The 23,906-nt window shown below is 40.5% G+C and overlaps 1 protein-coding gene across 1 annotated transcript in view; it reads left to right on the top strand.

Annotated features, from left to right (window-relative positions):
* Positions 1-17,527, top strand: part of SLC12A3 (solute carrier family 12 member 3) — a 72,348-nt gene extending 54,821 nt beyond the window's left edge. Inside the window, exons 18-26 of the mRNA XM_089689774.1 lie at positions 1,481-1,587; positions 3,257-3,339; positions 3,470-3,550; positions 6,406-6,507; positions 10,331-10,442; positions 10,579-10,665; positions 12,680-12,815; positions 13,869-13,936; positions 17,143-17,527. Coding sequence (XP_089545900.1) covers positions 1,481-1,587; positions 3,257-3,339; positions 3,470-3,550; positions 6,406-6,507; positions 10,331-10,442; positions 10,579-10,665; positions 12,680-12,815; positions 13,869-13,936; positions 17,143-17,284 — 918 coding nt within the window. The 3' untranslated portion in view covers positions 17,285-17,527. The remainder of the gene's footprint in view (positions 1-1,480; positions 1,588-3,256; positions 3,340-3,469; positions 3,551-6,405; positions 6,508-10,330; positions 10,443-10,578; positions 10,666-12,679; positions 12,816-13,868; positions 13,937-17,142) is intronic.
* The last annotated feature ends 6,379 nt before the right edge of the window (positions 17,528-23,906 follow it).

Here is a 23,906-nt window from a genome sequence, read left to right as displayed (position 1 = left end):
GCAGAGAATTGCACTGACTTGATGACCTGTCTAATATACTATATACCCTCTCAGGTGGTGGGCCATAACACCCCTCATTCTTTGTATGTTGTCAGTCTTCCGGGTTGAATGGAGAAGTACTGGGAAGACTGTTTCAGAATGAGTATTGCAGTCTGAGTTGCTCTTTCTGTACCCTGCCTGGGGGCCTATATATATCCCAAAAAAAAATGGAGTTGAGCGTCAAGAGAGAGACAAAGGGTAAAAGCTCTGATTCACTAAGAGCTCTTTCCAGTGACTAATCTATATTTCTCCATACAAAAGCAAAAAGTATTGAATAACGTGCTTATAATAATGACCTTTTAGAAAAACATTATAGAGTTGCTGGTTGCTTTCCTATTCCGGGAATAGCAATAGGTTGACTTTAACGGCATCCCCACCAAGGTACTCTTTCCTTCACACCCGCACTGCTGCGTTCAATATACACTGACATAGCCTTGTGTATTCTAAAAGCCACAACTACATGACACCTGACCTGACAATAGTTAGAGTGCATGCATTGCACATGCATCTGTGATCAATCATAACCAGGGGCGGACTGACAACTCATGGGGCCCCCAGGCAATAGGGGATCATGGGGCCCCTGTGTCCTTGCCCAAACTCAAAAAAAGCCTATGAAAAAGGTACCAGGGACATCTCATGGGGCCCCCTACTGATCCCAGGCCCTCGGGTAGTGCCCGAGTTTCCAAATGGTCAGTCCGCCCCTGATCATAACACAAACATTCTAAACTGCTAACGTATCCTCTCTATTTAATTCTGCAGAACCAAATGTAATTTTTAATTTGAATTATAGCACCAACTGGAGAACATTGTTTTCATTTGTACTAAAGAGATACATTTTCACTGACTTTTGCAGATCATGTGTTTTTTTTTTTGAGGGGGGGGGGGGGGATTTGAAGAAAGCAATAGTCCACACTTAAACTTTTTTTCCTGTAAGGTATTTTTGTAATTGCTGATGGTAGTGTTTCACTTACAAAACCTTACATTGGCACATTTACCAGTGAAATATTGAATATATCTACAGTTACTAAAGGATCGTTCCACATAAAAGTGCTGTTTAATTTGCTGGACTGCCAACAGACTTTTCATGTGGCTTGGGGTCTAGAGAGAGAAAAATCTCTTTAGTTTCCAGTCTGTGAATTTGTACTATTCCTGGTACATTCTCTGTAATGTGAACTAACTGAAAATTTTATTCTTGAGAGTGAGACTCAAGATTTCTGTTGCATTGAACCCATAAGAAAGTGGAATAGATTTACAAGAGTAATTATTGGAATAAATGAAAATTTTGTACAGAATTATATGGTGCTTACTTTAGGTTGGCCTCCCCTGTGGAACTGTTGATAAATATCCCTCACTGTCTGAACAAGTAGCATAGTGTCATATACACCCATTTATTCAATTACGTTTCTTTATCTAAATGTTTGTGCTATTTTCTATTATGCAGGCAGCTGGGTTAGGTCAAATGAAACCGAATGTCTTGTTTTTGGGATATAAGAAGAACTGGCATACATCTCACCCAAGGAACATGGAAAGCTATGTGGCAATGCTTCAGTATGTGTCTTTGGATGATTATAATGTTTGGGATTTAATTTAGAGCATTATTGAGTTATTTCATGATATAGTGCAAAACAGAGTGTCTATCACCAACAGCACCCTCACACAAAGGAAGTAAGGGCAAACCTCCATAGTGGTTACACAAACAACAAAAAAAGCCTAGCAGAGGTTAGTATCATTATTATACAGGATCTATATAGTGCCAACAGTTTGCGCAACACTTCATTTACAATCTAAATGAAGACCATAAAGTCACAATACAAATCAAGAGAAGAGGGTTAGGAAGGCTCTTCTTGTGAGAGATTAAAATATAAAAGGAAGGGGCAAGTCATACAAAAGGGTAATAATTGTATGGAGATGAGTTGATGGAACAAGTAAGAATTCAGTTATAGGGTTGTGGTGGGATAGGTGTCCCTGAAGAAACAAGTTCAAGTATAAATTAAAGGCAGACAGAGTAGGAGATAGACAGACAGATTGGGACAGGGAGTTCCAGAGGATGGGAGTGGCTCTGAAGAGGTCAAGCATGATAGGAGGTGACAAGGGAGCTAGAACAGGTGATTCTGGGATTAGCAAAGAGGATGGTTTGGGTGAGAGTTTGAATTTCCCTCCTCTGTCCAATAAAAAAAAATGTTCATTGTGACATTTTAATATTTTTCACCAGTGGTAAATTATAAATATGCATTACTGAGCCTTAGTGAATGCAAAGCCTGTATAAAAAGTGACTAACACTGTGGCTCTAACATTAAAGTTTATTTTTAGTCTTTTTTTTAACTTTTAAGTGGACTGGGGAAGGGTTAGAACCTTTTTTCAGGCTTTTATTGTTGTCTTTGTCCTGTTGGGAAGATCATTCCAGTCTATTTGCCCTGGTGACCCTTGTTACCTCAATAAGATATGAAGAGTAATCTTACAATGGGGGTACCGGTTCTTGACTTCAATTTGAAGAGCTCTCTTCTCATTCCCTATTTTGTTTTCAGGACAGGAAATGAAGGAAAATATCCCAAATGGGACATATAAAGAAAGAAAAATGCTCAGAGAGATTGCTTTATATCTTGGCTAGAGATATATCCAACAGCTGAACTTTACTGATAAGTAAAACAATACACAGCCTGCCAAATCCACATATAGTCAAAGATAAGCAAGTAAAAGAGTGGGATATTACATTGCCATTACACAACTAGATGTCCAACTCATATATACAGAAAACATTACAGAACCAATAGCAATGAGTATACAGGAATCAAACCCATGTTCAGCACCCATAACCCAGCAATAATCCCTTTAGAAGCCTATCCATGGTCAGGTCCATGGACTCAATCCCAGGGAAGTCCAACCAATTTGTCCAGGCCCCCGCTATGTAAATAGATGTGTATCTCTATCCTCAGGGAGTCACCAATACTTTTTATCCATTCCCGTAGGGAAGGGGGGTTCTCATATTTCCAATCAACTAGAAACACTTTACTTTAGCTCTGAGAAGTTAGTAAGCAAAAACTCTCCATATTTCTCTACATTTCTCCTTTGTAGATCCCATGTACTTTGTTTGTGCCCTGGCAATGACCCATTTGCATTGGCACAGGAATGACTGTGAAACATAGAGCATGGCAGGTGTTTTTATGTACTATTATGTTTGAAATATAATATGAGTAACCCAGCTGTCTCCTCCTTGCAGTGATGCATTTGACTTTAACTATGGGTTGTGTTTGCTGAGAATGAAAGATGGCCTGAACATGTCTCGTGTCATGCAGGCTCACAGTAAGTGCCTAGAGACATATCTGCTTCCTTTTTGTTACTCACTTCCGGATACCCCCTACTGTAATATTACAGTGAGATGTGTGTTGTGTTTTGTAAATCGTTCTACATAAAATGTTGTTGTTCTCTGCAGTCAATCCTGTGTTTCAACAAATGGAGGAACCTAAATTGAAAGAAGGGGAGAACGGAGCTGGCTGTATGACACAAGGAACATGTGAGTTGGTGATATGTAAAACTTGGGTGAATATCACAGATGGAGACACTCCCTCTATGATCTTTATGAACTCCAATGAAGCAGTGTCATTCATTCCTTGAGTGTGGTGATTTGAGGAGCCACTTTGTATTGCAAAGGAAACTTGTAATGAGCGAAATATGGGGACTTCCATTTGTTATCCCTCCTTCTGAAAGTTCTACGTTGCCTGCCTGTCATGCAGACCCTCCTGCTTCAGGTCAAACCTTTAGATCAGCCTTTCTCAACCTTTTCAACCCAGAGGAACCCTTGAAATAACTTTCTGGTCTCAGGGAACACCTGCCTAAATTACTTTAGCTACAGCTCATGATACATTAGTGTGGTGGTCAGCGGGAAGAATGCTCCTTACACTTGTGGTCATTGGGAAGAATTAGCCCCTTACAGATTGCCAAAAAGAGTATTGGTGCCAGTGGAAACTTATCTGAGAGGCAGAAATTGTTCATTGCTCATCAGGCATTACACTGCCGCCAAGTGATGGGAGCCCCAAAGTCCACAAGAGGATTGATAGCATTTGTCTCTGTAGCTGCCAGAATCACTATAGCTAGATCATGGAAATCCCCTACGATCCAATTCAACTTACTAAAGGCAAAGATGTCTTGGACTATGATCAATGAACGCCTCTTGGCCCTAATAAAAGATAAGATGCCTTTGTTCGAGAAAACATAGGACCCTTGGATCAAATACCTGATGGGTGCTACTTGCTAACTGATCAGTGATTGTGCTTCCTATTACTACATTTCTCTTCTCTCTTTCCTTATTTTACTTTGACTCCCTAAATCTTTGGGGAATCTTACTGGCCAACAGATGGTTGCTTAGGGGTTTTGTACCATGCTTGGACATCTCTGTGGAGTCCTACTTGGTACTAGATGGTGTAACATTGTAGATCACAAACTCCCCCATATTTGTTAGCCTATGGTTTGACAAGCTTCAATCTAAGATCCCTAAATGGAACTCAAGAATTGTTTTGTGCTCTGTATCTCTCTCTGTTATGAAGCACTTGTTCAAAATTGTGAACATTTGATGATCTGTAGTATTTTTGAACTTTTCTCACATTAACAAAACTTTAAAAAAAAATATTGGAAACAAAACAAGCCTCTAGTAACCTCTGGAGGAACCCTAATTGAGAAACCCTGGTTTAGATAAAGACTTCTGACTTTTTTCAGGCTTATCTGCAACCATCTTCTGGGTCAGTAACTTAGAAATACAGAAAGCACATACAGCAAAGCAACTAGCATTTTCAGATACAGGTCTTCAATGATAGTTCCCATATTTATGCCATGACAGAATTACTGTAAAGGACAATAAACAATTTTTGCATATTTTTAACAAGCGGTAAAAGATCTTTAAAACTAGCAAACTCTGACCTCTCTGGTTGCTCCTACTGTTAAGTAGTTCATTCTCAAAGATCATAACAAAGACTCCATAACAGTGGTGGTCAACCTTCTTGGTGCAAGAGGCTGCAAGTACTGCATTACCAAATGTCCACTCATAACATGCTATTGGAGTTGTTAGAGACTGGGGAGTTATCACGTACCTGGTGATGGAGGCCAATGGAGAGAGGGCTTCCCTTGAGGCTAAGTTCCGGACTCCCCTGAGAGTGGGACAGCGGGAGTCAGGCCCAAAGTTACACAGGTCGCCTGTAGGACTGCTGGTTGGTGGGCTTGTTTTAAAGTTCTTTTCCCATATGTTCAAAATGTGTAAACATTTTGGTGTGCATAGTCTGGGCACAGGTTCACTTTAAGCCAGTTTTCAGTGGGATACATCCATAACTCTACATCATTTATTATCCTGTTCTAGTTATGGTTAGTGTTAAATTAGAAATACTTCATCTATCCTATACTGGTGATTGTGGTCTACATTTTGTTCCCCTGCTTCTTGCAGCCTTTAATGGTTTAAATATTTAAACTTAACAAGACCCGAGCTGTTCTAAAAACCTTGTTAAACGTTATGTAATTTTGTAGCTGAATACTTGTTTTTATGTTTTAAGGTCCCCTACTCTAGGATAAAATGTTGAAAGCTGCAATTGTTATTGTAATGTTAAAGAGTTACTAAACCCATAACAGTAAAATCAGTCTGTATATGTAGTAAAGCATGCTTGTTATACTCACTGTGGAAGCTAAGGCATTAGTTCTCCACATTGTGTAAAAAGGCTGTTTGATGCTGTCTTCTCTGATCCTCCCCTTCTTTTAGTGTCCCCAATCCATCTGTACAAAGCAGCAGTGGCAAATCTGCACATGCTCTGTTTGATGTGTATTGCTTGACAGTTTTTTTTAATTTCTGTGGAGGATGCATGCTGTCCCACCTGTGGGCCCGGTGCAGTAATGGCAGGCGTTGCTGGGAAGGGCAGCGGGAGCTCAACAGACATCTGTCTGCTGCACTTCTGTCCTATGCACAGACTGGGAAGTGATGTGTATGTAAGCTTCACTCCCTGGTCCTAAGCTGTCAATCACTGGGATCAGTGTGCGGAGTGGAGATGGAGGTACTGGGGGCATTCACAGCAAAGATTGGTGTCCAGTCCTGCATTTAACCCTGTCCACGAATACAATTCCTGCATTCTGTCATGAAGTATAATTTTTTGTTTTGGAGTTTGATGATTTTTAAAACCATGTCCTGCTTTCTATTACACTACAGTTCTTTCATTATATGGTTTGCAAGGCTACCAACTTCATTCCCAGATTTACTGCCCTTATGACAGCAAAGCTATTCTCTTCTACTGTTCATCTGCCACATGAAGTCCACTATGTTCTCATATGAAGCTGGTAAGCATCTATGTTACTGAATTTAAAATGCTAATGTATATGATTCTTCTTTATTTGCAGTGGATCCCGAGGCTGTAACTGCTGAGCAACAGGCAAGCACCATCTTCCAAGTTAACCAAGGAAAGAAGACAATTGATATATATTGGTTATTTGATGATGGAGGTTAGTATCATTTCCAGCATGTTCCAGCATTGGCGTGTTCCAGCATTGACACTGTCATTTTCTCCTTCTTCTTCCCTCTTCCTGCCTTCTTTTATATAGGTTTGTATGCTAAGCAGAGACAAGTATATGAAACTATGCATGCACTTAAACTTAAGGAGAGTTAACATGACTGTAAACCCTCACCTTGCAAAACAACTCATTCAGATTAAAATAGAAATGAAAGGCAAAACATTTGTGTATAGATATACAAAAAAACGTATAAATACCTTTATGTCCCATGTGTATAAGTGATCTCATTCCCTCTGTTCTCAGCTGCATAAGAGCTGATAGAGGAGAAACATCAGCACACTAATTTTCCCATTGAAAGGCTGTGGAGATTGAGGTGTGTCAGGACAAATCTGATCATTGGAGGAGAGAAGGCTGAGTGCCCAGCACAGCCAGAAAACTGAGACACTGTGCTGTCTTGCTTGGTGTGGTCAGTTTTTAATAGGAAAGCAGAGGGACTGGCAGGAACAACATTATATGGTTCAGCAGGCACATATCAAGAATATGAAATGTTACGTTTACATATTCTTTAAGTTGGCCATACTTGGATTGAATTTTAGCCAGTTCAGCAGGAACTGGTCAAATTGTGATCCATGTATGGGCAGGATGGTTGTCGATCTACTTATCGACTTCTGTATAACCACCCTGTTGGGTTCTTCCTGATCAATCACTGCTGCCAGCTATAGCCAGCTGTGCTGATCAGTGTATTCTGACAATGGAGAAGTCTACCCAATGTCAGAATGCAATAACTCAGTGGGAGTTATTCCTCCATCCACATCAAGTGTGTGGATGAGGGAATAGGGTCATTTTTTTCATTCAAACCGCTGGTTGAACAAAAAAAAAAAGACTAATGTATGGGCTACCTTAGATTGTGACTGCACATCCAAGCAATACAAAAATTCCCCAGGAAATTCTTCAGCTAAAAAAAAACTAAATTACTTTAACATCTTGTCAAGGCAGCTCTGTAAAGTGTGGTCTCAGAGTTTTACTTGCCTTAAAAAGTCTAGAGATTTCTGAAACATTTTACCATGTTGACAAAATGAATTGAAGTTATTGTGGAAGGTTAAGATTTAGGTGTTTTTTTTTAGGGTGAAATGATTCTTGAGGGTCATAGAAATTCCTCCTAACAAACAATCCTAGCCTCTCATTAGCCCAATGTTTTCCACAGGCTGAGAAAAAAAAAGTAAAAAATAAGAAATAGAGTACTGTATATAGTGACAGTACAAAGATAACAAATATTCAAATAATAAAAATAGAACAAAAGATAATGCAAAGAACACTGGAAGATTACCCTTAACACTCCCCCCTCCTCCCCCCAACAGCTAAATGCACAGTTAAAAAAAAATCTTTTTTGGGAGTAAGGTTTACCTAAGAAGTTCGGCAAATTTGTAGCAAAATAAATTTTGCCAAAATAACTCCACTTATTCATAATGACATCCATGTTGAGTGAATGACGAGGGAAACTCTAAAAAAGAGCTCAGATCTTGTCACTGACAGGGGTGTCAAACTCAATTTCATTGCGGACTGCATCAACATTATGGCTGCCCTCAAAGGGCCAGTTGTACCTGTAAGACTAGATGTGCAGAGCACTCCACCCCCCTTGCATGAGATGTCAAGAGCCCAAACCATCCAAAGTCAAGAGCCCCTCCACAACATCACAGTGCACCTCCCTTACTTTGTGCTGCTGCCAGGAAGAAGCTGGTTGCAGAGCTGGGAAGCACAAAGTGCATGGTCTGGAGGAGGACCAGAGGAGGGCTGGGTTCAGCTGCCAGAGTCTGCTGAATGCTGAGACCAGGTTAGGGAGAGATGTGGGGGTGCTGCAGCTTCACAGACAGGCAAAGGATATGTAGGAAGACTTCTGGCGACTTCTGAATCAGGGGGAGGGGAGAGACAAGCTTCTCTGCGGCTGCATGGAGAAGCACAGATTCTGGCAGAGGAGTTCTGTCCTACTCTCTGCTGCTGAATGCTGAGATAAGGTGGGGGCGGAGATGAGGGGGGTGCTGCAGCTGCTGGAGAGATGCAAGGATTCGGCCCGCAAGCCTTTGTTTGACACATGTGCATTAAGATATAAAAGCTGGCAAATGAATCGGTCCATTTTAAACTGAAACATCACTTTTAGATGGCTTGACATTTTATGACAGCTTCACTTGAGTTTTTTTTTTTTTTTTAAACCTATTAGGACAGCTACAATCATGCAGATTTGCTAAAAATATAACAGCTTTACTTACTGTACATACACCTGACAGTTAAGGTACATTTAAATCATGTATGCAGTACATTGTCCATTCAGATCATTTTTTAACATCCAATAACCTTTAAACTGATGAAGAATTCCAAATGAAAATCAAGCACATGTATAGAAGGTGTATTTGCAAAAAGCAGTTTAAAGCATAAGTTCACCTTTCAGTAAAAAATAATAAATGCACATTTTTTTGCAGGTAAAAAAATGTGCATTTATTACTTTTGTCTGCAGGAGCCTGTAAAGCATTGCACCAGTGATCAGCAGAGTCAGCAGATTGCTGGTGCCATGCAGGTCTCCTGCAGATCTGTTAGTATATCTGCCTGCCCCTACGGTATGTATGAGCAAGCAGATATACTCACAGGAAGAATGAATGAACTACCATGGTGCTCTACAGTGCCGTGGTAGTTCATTGAGGTCTACAAGCCGACAGCCACCAAGGGACTTGTAGTTCATTCATTCACAAAAGGACTGTGAATGAGTGATGTGGTGGGTGACCAGAGCCCCACACGGCCATATTTTTGAAAAATTTGACAGCTACCGAGGGAGAAGAAGATAATCCACTATCTGTCAAAGCGGGGGAGCGAGGGCCGGTCTGATCATAACATGTTACATGTTAAATCCTGAATATGGGTGTAACATGTAACATGTTGCAAAAGCTGAACATATCCTTTAAAGAGCGCTATATATTTCCTATAATGAAAGAACAGAAGATGCAACATACATATTTTTCTTAAAACCAAAATAAATAAATAAAGATTTGGGCTTTATATACACTTTTAAAAATTTTTTTAAGAAAAATCAGGTGTGTTTAGCAGTTCATCTGGTGTTCAACTTTAACATTTGTTTGAACAGAAAGTAGAGGATGTGTGCATATGGTGATGAGCAGGTACCCATGAAAAAATTGCTAATTATAGCAAATCTTCATGCAACTAGTTATACAACTATTCATACAGCAAGGTGAATGCGATTCTCTTATGCTGTATATAAAGGGTAATAAAATGAACACGGTAAAATAACAATGTTTTTGCATGGGAATTCATATGTCTGGACAAACAGGACCTTTGCAGTGACAACACAGAGTACTCTGTATGGCGCTTTATGTAGATGATACATTGACAGACCTTTCTTTTGTGGCACCCTCTGTTGAAACGCAGGACTTCCTTAAATGAAAGCATTTTTTAAAGTACTGTTTGCTAATCATTGGGGTTCCTAGCAGGGGCGGACTGACAACTGATGGGGCCCCCGGGCAATAGGGGATCATGGGGCCCCTGTGTCCTTACCCAAACTCAAAAAAGCCTATGAAATAGGTACCAGGGGCATCTCATGGGGTCCCCTACTGACCCCGGTCCATCGGGCAGTGCCCGAGTTTCCAAATGGTGAGTCCGCACCTGGTTACTAGTAAAATATATTTCTATATAAATATATTTAACAAATGAAATATTATTACTTTACAGTCCTTATGTTCAGTTGCAGCTTTCAGTAAAATTTATCAAAGGCAATGACTGAAGTCACATGACAGTTTCATTTATTTGTCAGGTCTAACTCTGCTTATCCCCTATCTACTGAGTCGCAAGAAAAGATGGGCAAATGTTAAAATCCGAGTATTTGTAGGAGGACAGATCAATAGACTGGATGAAGAGCGCAAAGCGTAAGATATTTATGTATTCCATATTATTATTGGTAATACCACATTTAATATATACACAACAGTGAACAGAATATGTATATAAAGGTTACAACTTTAAAATACATATTGTCCTAACCTATGATCTCTTGTATTGCAGGATGATTGCGCTGCTCAGTAAATTCAGAATTATATTCCATGAAGTGCATGTTCTGCCAGATATCAACCAGAAGCCTCGGCCAGAGCAGTAAGAACAATCTGTATATATTGTACCTTAGACTGTACGCCCCTTGAGGGTTAGGGACTGATGTGAATGTTCAATATATATATGTAAAGCGCTGTGTAAATTGACAGCGCTATATAAGTACCTGAAATAAATAAATACAGGGTCAATGCTGATGAACTCAGAATTAGGAGTCATATTCCCTTGGGATTTAGGTCGTATGTCACTAAAAACATCCAGAGCAGTAAAGTTATAAAAAGAACAATCTACAGTCACTTGAAACACAATTTAAATATACCTGTAGTTATATTTATCCTTGCCAAGTATTCCCACTTAAAGAGATTTCCTTTTAAATTGGTCAATTGCAGCAAAAACTTATTAGGAACTGGATTATTATAATTTGAATGTCTGTTTTTTCCCTCCCATTCTTCTGTAACACTACATTTCTGAATAAAATCTTTTTATACTTCAAGTATATCTGAAACATCAATACCAAAGCTAGAAGATGGATGCTCATAAATCCAATATAAGCATCTGTTTTTTCATAACTATTAAAAAGACAACTTAAAGAGGAGTTCCAGCTGAAAAAAAAAAACACAGTCAGCAACTACAAAAACTGTAGCTGCTGACTTTTAAAACACAGTCACTTACTTGTCCCTCAGTCCAGCGGTGTCCTCACCATGGCTGGTTTCACCAGCTGTCTTTTCTCCCTGGCGCTGGCATCTTCAGTGTGGGCACCCGGCTGTGACAGCTTGCAGATTCACATTCGGGTGCCCACTACGCATGCACGAGAAGCGCTGCGCTTTGTGAATGGCCCCGTAGTCTTCTGGGACCTGTCTTGTGTCCCAGAAGACTACGGAGAGGGGGAACCCCTCCTCTGCTCCCCAAAGGTGCCAATCCTAAATGGGGAGCGGGGTACAAAGGCTTAAAGCGGAACTTCCCCTTTTGGGTGGAGCTCCGCTTTAAAGTGATTCTAAAGGATTATTTTTTTTAAAGAAGAAATAACAATTATGTCTATACTTACCTGCTGTGTGCAGTGGTTTTGCACAGAGCAGCCTAGATCCTCTTCTCAGGTCCCCCGTAGGCTCTCCTGGCCCCTCCCTCCTGTCGGGTGCCCCCACAGCAAGCAGCTTGCTATGGGGGAACCAGCTGCTCCGTGTGTCCATTCACAGATGGAGCCTCAGCTCGGCCCCGCCTACTCTCTCTTCTCATTGGTTCACTGTCTGTGATTGACAGCAGTGGAAGCCATTGACTCCCGCTTCTGTCTCAGCCAATGAGAAGAGGGAGCCCCGGGATAACAGAGACTCCAGTGCACATTGCTGGATTGAGAGGGGGCTTAGGTGAGTATGAGGGGGGCTGGGGGGTGAATGCATGAAGGTAAAAACCTTGAGCCCTTAGAACCACTTTAATCATAGTGCTATGCCTGCTGACCATGTCCCATGCTTCCTGTGCTGCCAATGTAAATTGTGCCTGTGAAGTGGGCAGCATTTCTTCCTGCTGGTCTCGTCCGTAGCTACTACAGTGTCACTGTGGCATTCTGAGTGTGACAACACTGCCCCTATTTAGCAAGCTGCTTGTACAATGCTGTATATGGGTTGTCACCCATATACAGGCAGTCGCTATAGCAGCTATGACTAACAGGATCAACAGGTTGGAAGAAGGAAAATAAAAGGAAAGAATGAAAACAAATACATAAACTGGAACAAATGCAACTTAAATGAAATGTTAGGGATTTTTACATCTATGGTTCAGATACATTTAAAGAACTGAACTCAGACTATAAGCAGGAGTGCCCACTTTCAGAACTGCTAGAAAGACGGAGTTGGTACCTACAGCCGTATCATCACTTGGGTGATCTTTACTAGCAAGTCAATTAGGCAGGAGTCGGGGCAGACTCTGAGAAGGAACGGTCATCCAACTTAAGCTATGCATATATATAATTCAGAGAGCTGACTGGTGTTATTATATGTATTTTAGAGTATGGTGGCGAAGAATGAAATATCTACACTTTACATTAATGTTGTGTTCTTACTAATAGTGTGAAGCGTTTTGAAGATCTGATTGCTCCTTACATGCTGAATGATGGCTTTAAAGAAGAACTTCTAGTAAATGAGATGAGGCGTGATTGCCCTTGGAAGATCTCAGATGAAGAAATTAAGAAGAACAGAGCAAAGGTCTGAATGAAAGCAAAATAGTTGTATAATGAGGCATAAAGTGGATCTGAAGTAAAAAAAATAAACATTTTAAATTGTTAATTGTGTGTGAGCAATACACTGAAAAATGTACTCCTTTATTTGGAATTTTTCCTAAATAAAAAAAAAGCAGAGCACTTCCTGATATGAGAATGCCTAACATCTTGTAGCTATATATATATACAGTGTGAGATCTAAGGCACTGTTCCCTCTGACTGCTAATCTCAGGAGATTTGGTGATGGCACTAGTGTGTTGCTCACTGTTCTCCTTGCTGGAGGTTCTAGTACAAGGAACCAAAGCCCTGCAAATGAGTTCTTTGCACTCTGTTTGCCTTTTTGGGCACCATTTCCACAGTTCACTTTTTTAACCTTTTCATATTGGCTAGAATGACTCCTAACTAGGATATTAAAATGCCACCAACAATTTCTGAATGTGTCACAGTAAGAGGGAAACCTAGCTGGCCCTTAGGTAACCCACATGTCAAGATGCTTTGTGCACTTTAGGAAAACTTTGTAATAATACTACTGCTTGGACCTTGAAGAAGGGGACATACCCCGAAAGCTTGTCCTCAAAATTGTATGTTAGTGCAAATAAAAAAAGTATCACGTCAGTACTCAATTGTTTCTGTGCACTTTAGGAGAAAGTAAAGATAAAAGAACATCCAAGCTGGTTTATAATAGGTGGAGGAGTGAAAAATTCAGATGTGCCAGAAACATGTTAATGATTACCATGCAGGGGCGGACTGACAACTCATGGGGCCCTCGGGCAATAGGGGATCACGGGGCCCCTGTGTCCTTGCCCAAACTAAAAAAAGCCTATGAAAAAGGTACCAGGGGCATCTCATGGGGCCCCCTACTGACCCGGGCCCTCGGGCAGTGCCCGAATTTCCAAATGATCAGTCCGCCTCTGTTACCATGTCTCCAGAATGTATCTGTTATTAAGTATTGTTTACTGATACGCCTTTCAGACACATACCTATATGGTGCAGTATAATCCCTGATAATTTGTTACATTCTCTTTTTCTTTCTCTCTAGTCTTTGAGACAGATCAGACTGAATGAAGTGCTGTTGGATTATTCTCGAGATGCTGCTCTTATTGTCATGTGAGTATAAAACAACTCTACAATAAGACACTCAAGTATCTGAGAAGGACAATGTGCATCTTTAAGGTACTCCGGACAGGGCCGTAGATCATTTTTTGTTCTGGGGGGGTTCACATCTAGCGATTTAGAATTGTGGGTGGAATCGCCGTGATTCTCCCCACAACTCCAAATCGCTCTGCAATGCTGGCAAAACATCGCACACATGACGTGCTCCATTCATTTTTAGTGGCACGGTTTTGGAGTGTTGCGATTAAATCGCTTAACAATCACAACAAAACCACACTACATTTTGGTGCCACTAAAAATGAATGAAACAAACAAGTCGTGTGCTTGGTTTTGCCAGCATTGCAGTGCGATTTGGAATCACAGGCAGAATCACAGCGATTCCACCCATGATCTCAAATCGCTAGATGTCGTCAACTGGCCCAGGACCTAACGCATCAGCACTGGAAGACTCGGCCCAGCCTCAGTCACTGTCATTAAGGTCCTGTTCACTACTCGCAATTTGGGGTTGTGTGCTGTGTGGAATTTCTGTGATTCTGCCCACGATTCCAAATCACATTGCAATGCTTGCATTGGCAAAACGTAACACACGTGACATGTTTGTGTTCAGTTCATTTTAGTGGCATCTCAAAACGCGGTGGGCTTTTGGAGTGTTTGTTGTGTGATAATTCACTTAACAATCTCAACAAAACCACACCACATTTTTATGCCACTAAAAATGAATGGAACACAAACACGTCATGTGTGCTGCGTTTTTCCAGCATTGCACTGCATTGCTAGATATGAACAGGCCCAGGGGCCAGGGCCTAATGTAATAGCAGTGGAAGACTCAGCCCAGCTGCCCAGCCTCAATCACCAACTTTGCCAGTTTCTTTCCACACAATCTCTTAGACTCTGAATGAAATTCCCCAGCGGCAGCAGCACACAGCAGTGGTAAGCTAGCCTGGCCCTGAGGAGGACACAAGAGGGAAACAAATACCTGGAGTCTGGACTGACTGGAGAGGATTCAGAGGAGAGCCGCAGCCAGCACTTCATGTGGTGGGCAGAGTTTTGCAGTGGTGCAGGACCCAGGCAAATATCCTCCCCCAAGCCAAGTGCGGACAGCAGAATTGCATCCAATAGCAATAGAGTGGTGGGCAGGGTGATGGGATGACTTAGAGCCAGGACTCAGCAGTCATTGCCACCCCCCTCTGTCATTCCTCCATTGGCTTCCGATTGCCCAACGCATTAAATTCAAACTACTAACAATGACGTACAAAGCTATTCATAACACTGCCCCAAACTACCTCACCGACCTGATACCCAAATACCACCCAACCTGTACTCGCTCCTCACAAGACCTTCTATTTTCTAGCTCCCTGGTCTCCTCCTCCCACACCCAACTTCAGGACTTCTCCAGGACTTCCCCCATCCTCTGGAACGCACTACCCCAATCCATCAGACTGTCACCTACCCTCCTCACTTTTAGGCTTACCCTGAAAACCCATCTCTTCAGGGAATCCTACCCCACCCTCACCTAACAGCCGATCTCCTCCACTCCTCCTACCATTCCATCCCCCACAGCCACTTCCTCCTGTACCACTATCCCCTCCCTCCTAGATTGTAAGCTCAAAAGAGCAGGGCCCTCGAACCCCTCGTGTATTGCATTGTATTGTTACTGTATTGTCTCATGTACTGTCCCCCACTATAATGTACAGCGCTGAGCAAACATTTTGGTGCTATAGAAACACTGTATAATAATAATAATAATTGTGCACTGGCACCCTAGCTGTGCCAGTCTTCTCATACAGCACTTCTGATGATGTATCTTCCTATATTGTAAACATCCCCCTTTCTTGTTGACCACCTACAAACATTAAAGTAACCTATGTGGGAACAGGTCTCATGCTTTCCTTTCCTTCAGTGCTGACAAGTTTAATGAAGAGATTGATTAGATGAAAGTACCTATGTGACCTGTATCGCTGCACTGTTTGCACAGTGTACAAGTGGAATTTGGCCAGGAGGCGGCTCAGTCAAGATTTTCACCTTCCCTCATGACAGATTTTTGATAAAGATGATCTATTAGTAGATTGTAAAAATAACATTAGAATTATGATCTGGTAAGGCTGACATGCACTACATATCAGTGAGTAGTGCAAAGTTATGACAGATTTCATTGTATACATAAAGTTGATGGTGTGCATTAGATGCTTTCTTTATTTCTATATGCAGGTATGATTTTGATAGATCAAATCATATAGGATCAGCAACAAGGTGAAGATGAATTGTAGAAAGTTTTATTCAGATGCAGAGTAAAAACAGTTCCAGAATGCAAGCAACACTAACGCGTTTTAGTCAAAGAAGACCTTACTCATACTATGAGTATATATATATATATATATATATATATATATATACATATATACACACACACACACACTGTACATATATATACACTGCATGTTGAAATGCATTTTTATTACTAAATATATGATAAATATTTTTAAAAATACATTTCAAATATACTGTATGTCTTTAAAAATGCAAATCTACATTTTTGGAATGCATTTACATATATGTAAACATATATGTTAAAATTACTTTTATATGTAAAAAAAATCTGAAGAATACATTTAAAAAATATATATATTTTTTAAATATATTCTTCAAATTTTTTTTAACATATCAAAAAGTCATTTTAACATATATTTTCTCCTATATTTGTAAATGCTTTCCAAAATTGTAGATTTGTATTTTTAAAGACATACAGTATATCTGAAATGTATTTTAAATAAATAATTAATTTAAAAAAGTGTGTGTATATGTATATATATATGTATATGTATATATATATGTGTATTTGTATATATTTGTATATATATGTGTGTATATATATATATATATATATATATATATATATGTGTATATATATATATATGTGTATATATATAGAATATGGCCAAAATTGTAGCATTTCAAATGTATGGCAATATATTTGGGAAGTATATTTTTAAAATATATTTCAAATATATTTTTCTCCCATGTGGGACAGTCCAGTGTGATTCTGGGTTCACATATATTTTAAAATTAGCATTTGCATCTGGACAGGTGGCTGTAATTGGATCTGTGCGTAAATGTACATGCATTGATGTTCCTTAGCCCATGGAAGATAGTGACATTAGTTTTCTAGTCTGTATTATTTACAAACAATTTTTGTTTTTCAGAACAATGCCCATTGCCAGGAAGGGGAAATGTCCCAGTTCGCTGCACATGGCCTGGTTGGAAACACTGTCCCAAGACCTAAGACCACCTGTCCTACTGGTCAGAGGAAACCAGGAGAATGTTCTTACAATGTACTGTCAGTAAAAAGAGAACCAATACCACCTCTAAATTCTAAGAAGAGCCAGTAAAAGTGAATAAAGATGTAAAAATATGAGCATTCTATTTATAGACCTCTACATTTCAAATTGTAATTGTCTTCAAAATGAACACCTATACAAAGACATTGTAATAGACCAAACTGCCTATGTAAAAAAGAGACACCCATTTGTGCATTGTATTCTAAAAATCTGAACACTGGATAAATCTTTAGGCACCCTTTTTAGCATACAGCTTTGTGTACTGTTTTGTTTATTATTAATATAGTTTGGCCAGTTTTTATAACGGTTGGCTCATTATGACAAGTGTGCACTGTCTGATACCAGGTAAGGGTAATATTTTCTCTTGGTCACCATAGCTTCTGTTAGCGATTGTCATAGATATGTAAAAAAAGAAGGACCTTTGAATATACAGATCCCAGCACTAGTCTGAATAAATACAGTACATGCAGTGTAATTAATGTCATCTAAAAACTATCTGCCATCTGTTCTCACTGTTCGCACTGCCAGCTGTCTTAATGCTAAGTCCAGCGTATACTAAGGCCTCATGCACACAGGGCATTTTTACAGCCACTTTCAGGAGTATCGGGCATTTTTTTTTTTTTTTACTGCTTCCAAACGTCCCTCCATGTTATCCTATGTGTCCATGCACACATAGGCTTTCGAAAACTTGCAATAGCATTAGCGTTTACCAGCAGGATAAAAAAATCAGGGCCATTGCATCTAGGAGCAGCAGCGTTTTGGCAGAAAAAAAAACGCTTGACACGTGTAAACGCACCTAATTGTGTGTCAATGCTAGGCGCATTTAATTAAATTGGGTTGCCACAATAAATTTTTATTCTGGCCAATGAAATGAATTAATTGCCAAATGCTCGACGCTTGTAAATGCGCCTAAATGCTTGTAAGAGCATTAGACATTTTGACAAGCATCAGGCATTTTTTCTGCCAAAATTCTGCTGTAAAGAGGAGGAGCATTTTTAAAACATCCTGTGTGCATGAGGCCTAAGAAAGTACAGCATGTTTATAAAGCAGTGAATCCGACATTTACAAATATTCACTTCAGGTGAATCATCCTGTTTTAAATGACAGGAATTGAATCACCAGCAGTGAATGTTTGGAGAAAGTCACACTCACTGGTGTGTGTGTGTGTGTGTGTGTGTGTGTGTGTGTGTGTGTGTGTGTGTGTGTGTGTGTGTGTGTGTGTGTGTGTGTGTGTGTGTGTGTGTGTGTGTGTGTGTGTGTGTGTGTGTGTGTGTGTGTGTGTGTGTGTGTGTGTGTGTGTGTGTGTGTGTGTGTGTGTGTGTGTGTGTGTGTGTGTGTGTGTGTGTGTGATATATATGTGTGTGATATATATGTGTGTGATATATATGTATATATATGCCCCTTCAAATGTACTGTTGCTGAAGCAGAAAAATTATCTAGGCCCTCAAATTATGTCATATTTTACAAAAAAAAAAGTACACAGATTTGGCATTTCTATACTTGCATATGAGCAGACTATATCCAGGAGAGAAGCAGACACTTATTATACTTACCAACTTTGTCAGCTGGAGCTAAACAATAAAGGCATAATCACAATAATTGCAGCAGCAATTGTACCCAGGAATATAAAAACTGTCCATAATCCCATGCAATTTTAAAGAGCCAAAAAATCAGAGTTTGAGAAGGTCTTTCATTTACCTTAAATGCATGTTTGTACTTAAAGTGGACTCACTATTGAAATCCCAACTTCAAAGCAAAATGTTAAACCAATATTATTATCACAAACAAAGCATGCCTTGCCAAAAGTAAAAACTGTTGCTACTGAGATCCCTTATGCAGTATTATGGGTATTTCGTGTCATTAGAGACTGCAGGGAGTCTATTGTTCTTCGCTCTAACGAGCAGGGCCCTCTGATTCCTCTTGTACCAAACTGTATTGTACCTGTAATGTCTACCTTCATTTTGTATAGCACTGCGCAAACTGTTGGCGCTATATAAATCCTGTATATTAATAATTATACAGACCCTGTCAAGTTTACTTGCATTAAGTTACAAGGATCACCAAGGCATAACAATTGTGCAGCATTGCTAAGCATCCAGTGATGCCTGCATATGTAATGAACAGATTTGTCTGCATGCATTAAGAGATTAAATGACAATCCATGCACATAAAATCAGGGGTCCCCAAATGTTCCAAACAAAAGGCCGGTTTAATGCTCTTTAGACTTTCACAGGGTCACACTGTGGTTAGTGGGAGTAGACAATGCCCTAGCACCAGTTAGATCAAACAATTCCCCTGGCTCAGCAGAGCATTGCAGAATATAAAATGCTCCAGGGTTGGAGGTCATTAAGAGTTAAAAAATATGACAGTGTTTGTGGTCAGTGGAAGCAGGAAAATGCTCCACTGTTGTGTCAGTGGAAGGAATGTTGCTCCCTCATCAATGTCAGTGGAAGGACTATTGCTCCATCATTGGTGTCAGTAGAAGAGACACTGTCCCATCATAGGTATCAATAGGAGGAATATTGCCCCATTGTTGGTGTTAGTGGGAGGAACAGTATTTCATTGTTGTTTCAGTAGAAGGAATGAATAAATGGTGCCCACAAACTGTATAATTGTCCCATTGTTGGCATCAGTGGGAGGAAAAGGGCCCCTTGTTGATATCAGTGGGAGAAGTAGTACTCCATTGTTGGTATCATTAGAAGGACTAGTGCACTATCATTGGTGTTCGTGGGAGGATTGCAACCCTATCACTGGTGTCAGTGGAAGGAATAGTGCCCCATTGGTGTTGATAGAAGAATATTGTCTCATTGGTGGTGTCAGTGGAAGAATTTGTGCCTCTATGTTGGGAATAATTTTTTCCTAGTTGGTGTCAGTGGCAGGGATAGTGCTCCATCATTGGTGTCAGTGGGAGGAATAGTGTCCCAGCATTAGTGTCAGGAATAGTGCTTCATCATTGGTGTGAGTGGGAGATATAGTATCTCATTGGTGTCAGTGGGAGGAATAGTGTCCCAGCATTAGTGTTAGTGGCAGGAATAGTGCTTCATCATTGGTATCAGTGGGAGGAATAGTGTCCCAGCATTAGTGTCAGTGGCAGGAATAGTGCTTCATCATTGGTGTGAGTGGGAGGAATAGTATCTCATTGGTGTCAGTGGAAAGAACAGTGTCTGATCACTGGTGTCAGTGGCAAGAATGGTGACAGTGGAAGGAATAGTGCCCCATTGGTGTTGATAGAATAATATTGTCCCATTGGTGGTGTCAGCGGAAGAATTTTTTCCCTAGTTGGTGTCAGTGGCAGGGAAAGTGCTCCATCAATGGTGTCAGTGGGAGGAATATTGTTCCAGGATTAGTGTCAGTGGCAGGAATAGTGCTTCATCATTGGTGTCAGTGGGAGGAATGGTGTCCCAGCATAAGTGTCAGTGGCAGGAATAGTGCTCCATCATTGGTATCAGTGGGAGGAATAGTGTCCCAGCATTAGCGTCAGTGGCAGGAATAGTGCTTCATCATTGGTGTCAGTGGGAGGAATAGTATCTAATCAGTGTCAGTAGGAAGAACAGTGTCTGATTGTTGGTGTTAGTGGAAAGAATGGTGTCAGTGGGAGAAATCGTGTCACAAGGGCCAGATAAAGAACTGAATTCAGCCTGCATGCAAACGTTTCTGGATCACTGATTAAGACTAGGTTCATTGAGCTGACTTTTGTCATCTGTGTATAATCGGTATTTAAAAGTCTATATTTCCCCTTTAAGTGACTGTGAATTGGTCTTCCAGTAAATGCCATTTTAGGCGAGAAGACATGGAGCTAGACTATATATGGCGTATTAACAGACATCAAAAGCAACATTTTCCAGCTCGCTACAACCTTAAAAAAATGAAATGATTTGTATTTATTTAATCGATATCAGAGGATACATTGTCAAGCTTGTTGAATTACAATGTGCTGACATATTTCTATTCCAATAAATTTCCTTAAATTCCGTAACTATTCTCCCAAGTTCTGGGGCAGTCTGCTCATATATCAGCTTCAATGCCGGCTAACACTTCAGAAAACCATTAACAACCCATCAGCAACTTAAAAACCCAAATTTTTCAAGATTTTTATCAGTATATATATATGAGAGAGAGAGAATTTATATCTATTATAGATCATTTATAGAGAATTAGAGGGAAGCTAACAGGGATGAGTAACAATGCCCCAAGTGGAGTGTTGGTCGGGACTCAGGGTCTCTTCTTGGGGGGGCATTGGTCGGTGTCAGGGTCTCTTCGTGGGGGAGGGGGGGTGTTGGTCGGTGTCGGGGTCTCTTCTTGGGGGAGTGTTGGTTGGTGTCAGGGTCTCTTCGTGGGGAAGGGGGGTGTTGGTCGGTGTCAGGGTCTCTTCTTGGGGGGGCATTGGTTGGTGTTAGGGTATCTTCGTGGGGGAGGGGGGGTGTTGGTCGGTGTAGGGGTCTCTTCTTGGGGGAGTGTTGGTTGGTGTCAGGGTCTCTTCGTGGGGAAGGGGGGTGTTGGGTGGAGTCAGGGTCTCTCCGTGGGGAAGGGGGGGCATTGGTCGGTGTCAGGGTCTCTCCGTGGGGGAGGAGGGGTGTTGGTCCATGTCAGGGTCTCTTCGTGGGGGGGGGAGACAACTTTTGTGTTGCCTAGGGCAGCACAAAACCTAAATACACCACTGCGAACAGGAAATGAAGAAAAGTCTCCCCAATGGGGTCGCAGACAGAGATAAAAACATGACAAAATTAGAAATTCCCACCCCTCTCTAGACTAAAACATATTTTGGCTACAATAAGGTTTTAATTAGAGATAAAATGTGATGAAAAATACTTCAAGTATAACTTTATTTTCTAAAAAAAAAAAGAAACAGAATCACACATAGCGCCCACTGAAATGAATGGAAAGGATGCATGCTTGTGGCTCCAATTCTAAGCAAAATATAAATACTAATAATAGAAAAGTACTGCCTAATGCTGCACATGCCACGGTGATGCAAAAACGGGACATCTCTGCAACTGAGGGGCAAAAAGAGACTATCATGAAGTATTTTGAAATAAGTAGTTACATTGTGAGCAAAGGTTATGGTCCTAGATTGTAAGCTCCCAGGATCAGGCCCTCCTATTCCTCTTGTATTGAACTGTATTGTTGCTGTATTGTCTCCCATTATATTGTAAAGCGCTGAGCAAACTGTTGGCGCCATATAAATCCTGTATAATAATAATAAGTGAAAACTGAATTTGAAAATGATTCTATTGTTTTTAATGCATTGGACAGCCTCACTGATTGATAGATGTGTGGCTGGAGGCATGGAATTACTGTAACATGAGGGGGAGGGGGATTAAGGTTTTAGGGTGTCACAGGCCAGACAGTTCTAATCTGACATTTTTTAAGAGGTATTTTTTATTCTTAGCCAATAAATAGTTTGTTGATTCTCCACAAAGTGATTATTATGTACAGATATTCCTTAACATTCAATAGTCTGCTCTAGAATGAATCAATGTGCGGTTTCTGTGATTTTTATCTACTGTATATAAACAATGAAGTCAGTTGTATGCCCTTACTGTATACTTTTACCATTATGTACAATTGATCAACCTAAAAAGTACTCAAAAACATCAGAATAAAATATTTATGTCGGAGATACTGAAGTCAGTGTGATTTCTGCATGCAAATCGCTTAGAAATATACATGTGAGACTTACCAATTTGGGGCAATTTTTTTGAAATGTTGCCAAGGCGCCTCTGAAGAACCCGGAAGGCACCCCAGGGTGCCACAGACTAAAGTATACATTAATACTGCAAATTAATATAAATCCTTAGGATGCTCTTTTATTCCAAAAAATTACAAAACAAACTTCTAAACTAAAGTCGCCCATAGATGATTCTGTTTTTTTTTCGTTCAACCAGCAGGTTGATCTGAACTGAACAGATTCCCCCATCCACACATTTGATGTGGATTGGGGAATCACTCCCATTGAGCAGGTTGAACTGAACTGAACAGATTCCCCCATCCACACATTTGATGTGGATTGGGGAATTACTCCCTCTGAACAGGTTGAACTGAACTTAACAGATTCCCCCATCCACACATTTGATGTGGATTGGGGAATCACTCCCACTGAGCAAGTTGAACTGAACAGATTCCCCCATCCACACATTTGATATGGATTGGTGAATCACTCCCACTGAGCAGGTTGAACTGACCTGAACAGATTCCCCCATCCACACATTTGATGTGGATTGGGGAATTACTCCCTCTGAACAGGTTGAACTGAACTGGAAAGATTCCCCCATCCACACATTTGATATGGATTGGTGAATCACTCCCATTGAGCAGGTTGAACTGAACAGATTCCCCCATCCACACATTTGATGTGGATTGGGGAATCACTCCCACTAAGCTATAGTATTCTGACAGCGGGGAGTCTTCCCCATTGTCCTGATACAATGATCAGCGCTGCCAACTATAGCTGATGGCATGGAGCGCCATTTATCCAACAGGCTGATTGTACAGAATCAATCAGTAGAGAAAGAAAGAAAATGATATCTGAAATGTGTTATATAGGCATTGTGTATCCAGCACACCTCTATTTTCATTATTCCAATGTATACTTCCTGTATTGTAAAATTAAAATGAATCATTCCCACTGA

This window comes from Staurois parvus, unplaced genomic scaffold (genome assembly GCF_062004578.1).
Source record: "Staurois parvus isolate SC_StPar_1 unplaced genomic scaffold, SC_StPar_1.0 ptg000498l, whole genome shotgun sequence".
In the NCBI taxonomy this organism is placed as follows: Eukaryota; Metazoa; Chordata; class Amphibia; order Anura; family Ranidae; genus Staurois; species Staurois parvus.
The sequence above is the reverse complement of the archived record's forward strand: the minus strand, read 5'-3'. Positions and strand labels throughout refer to the sequence as shown.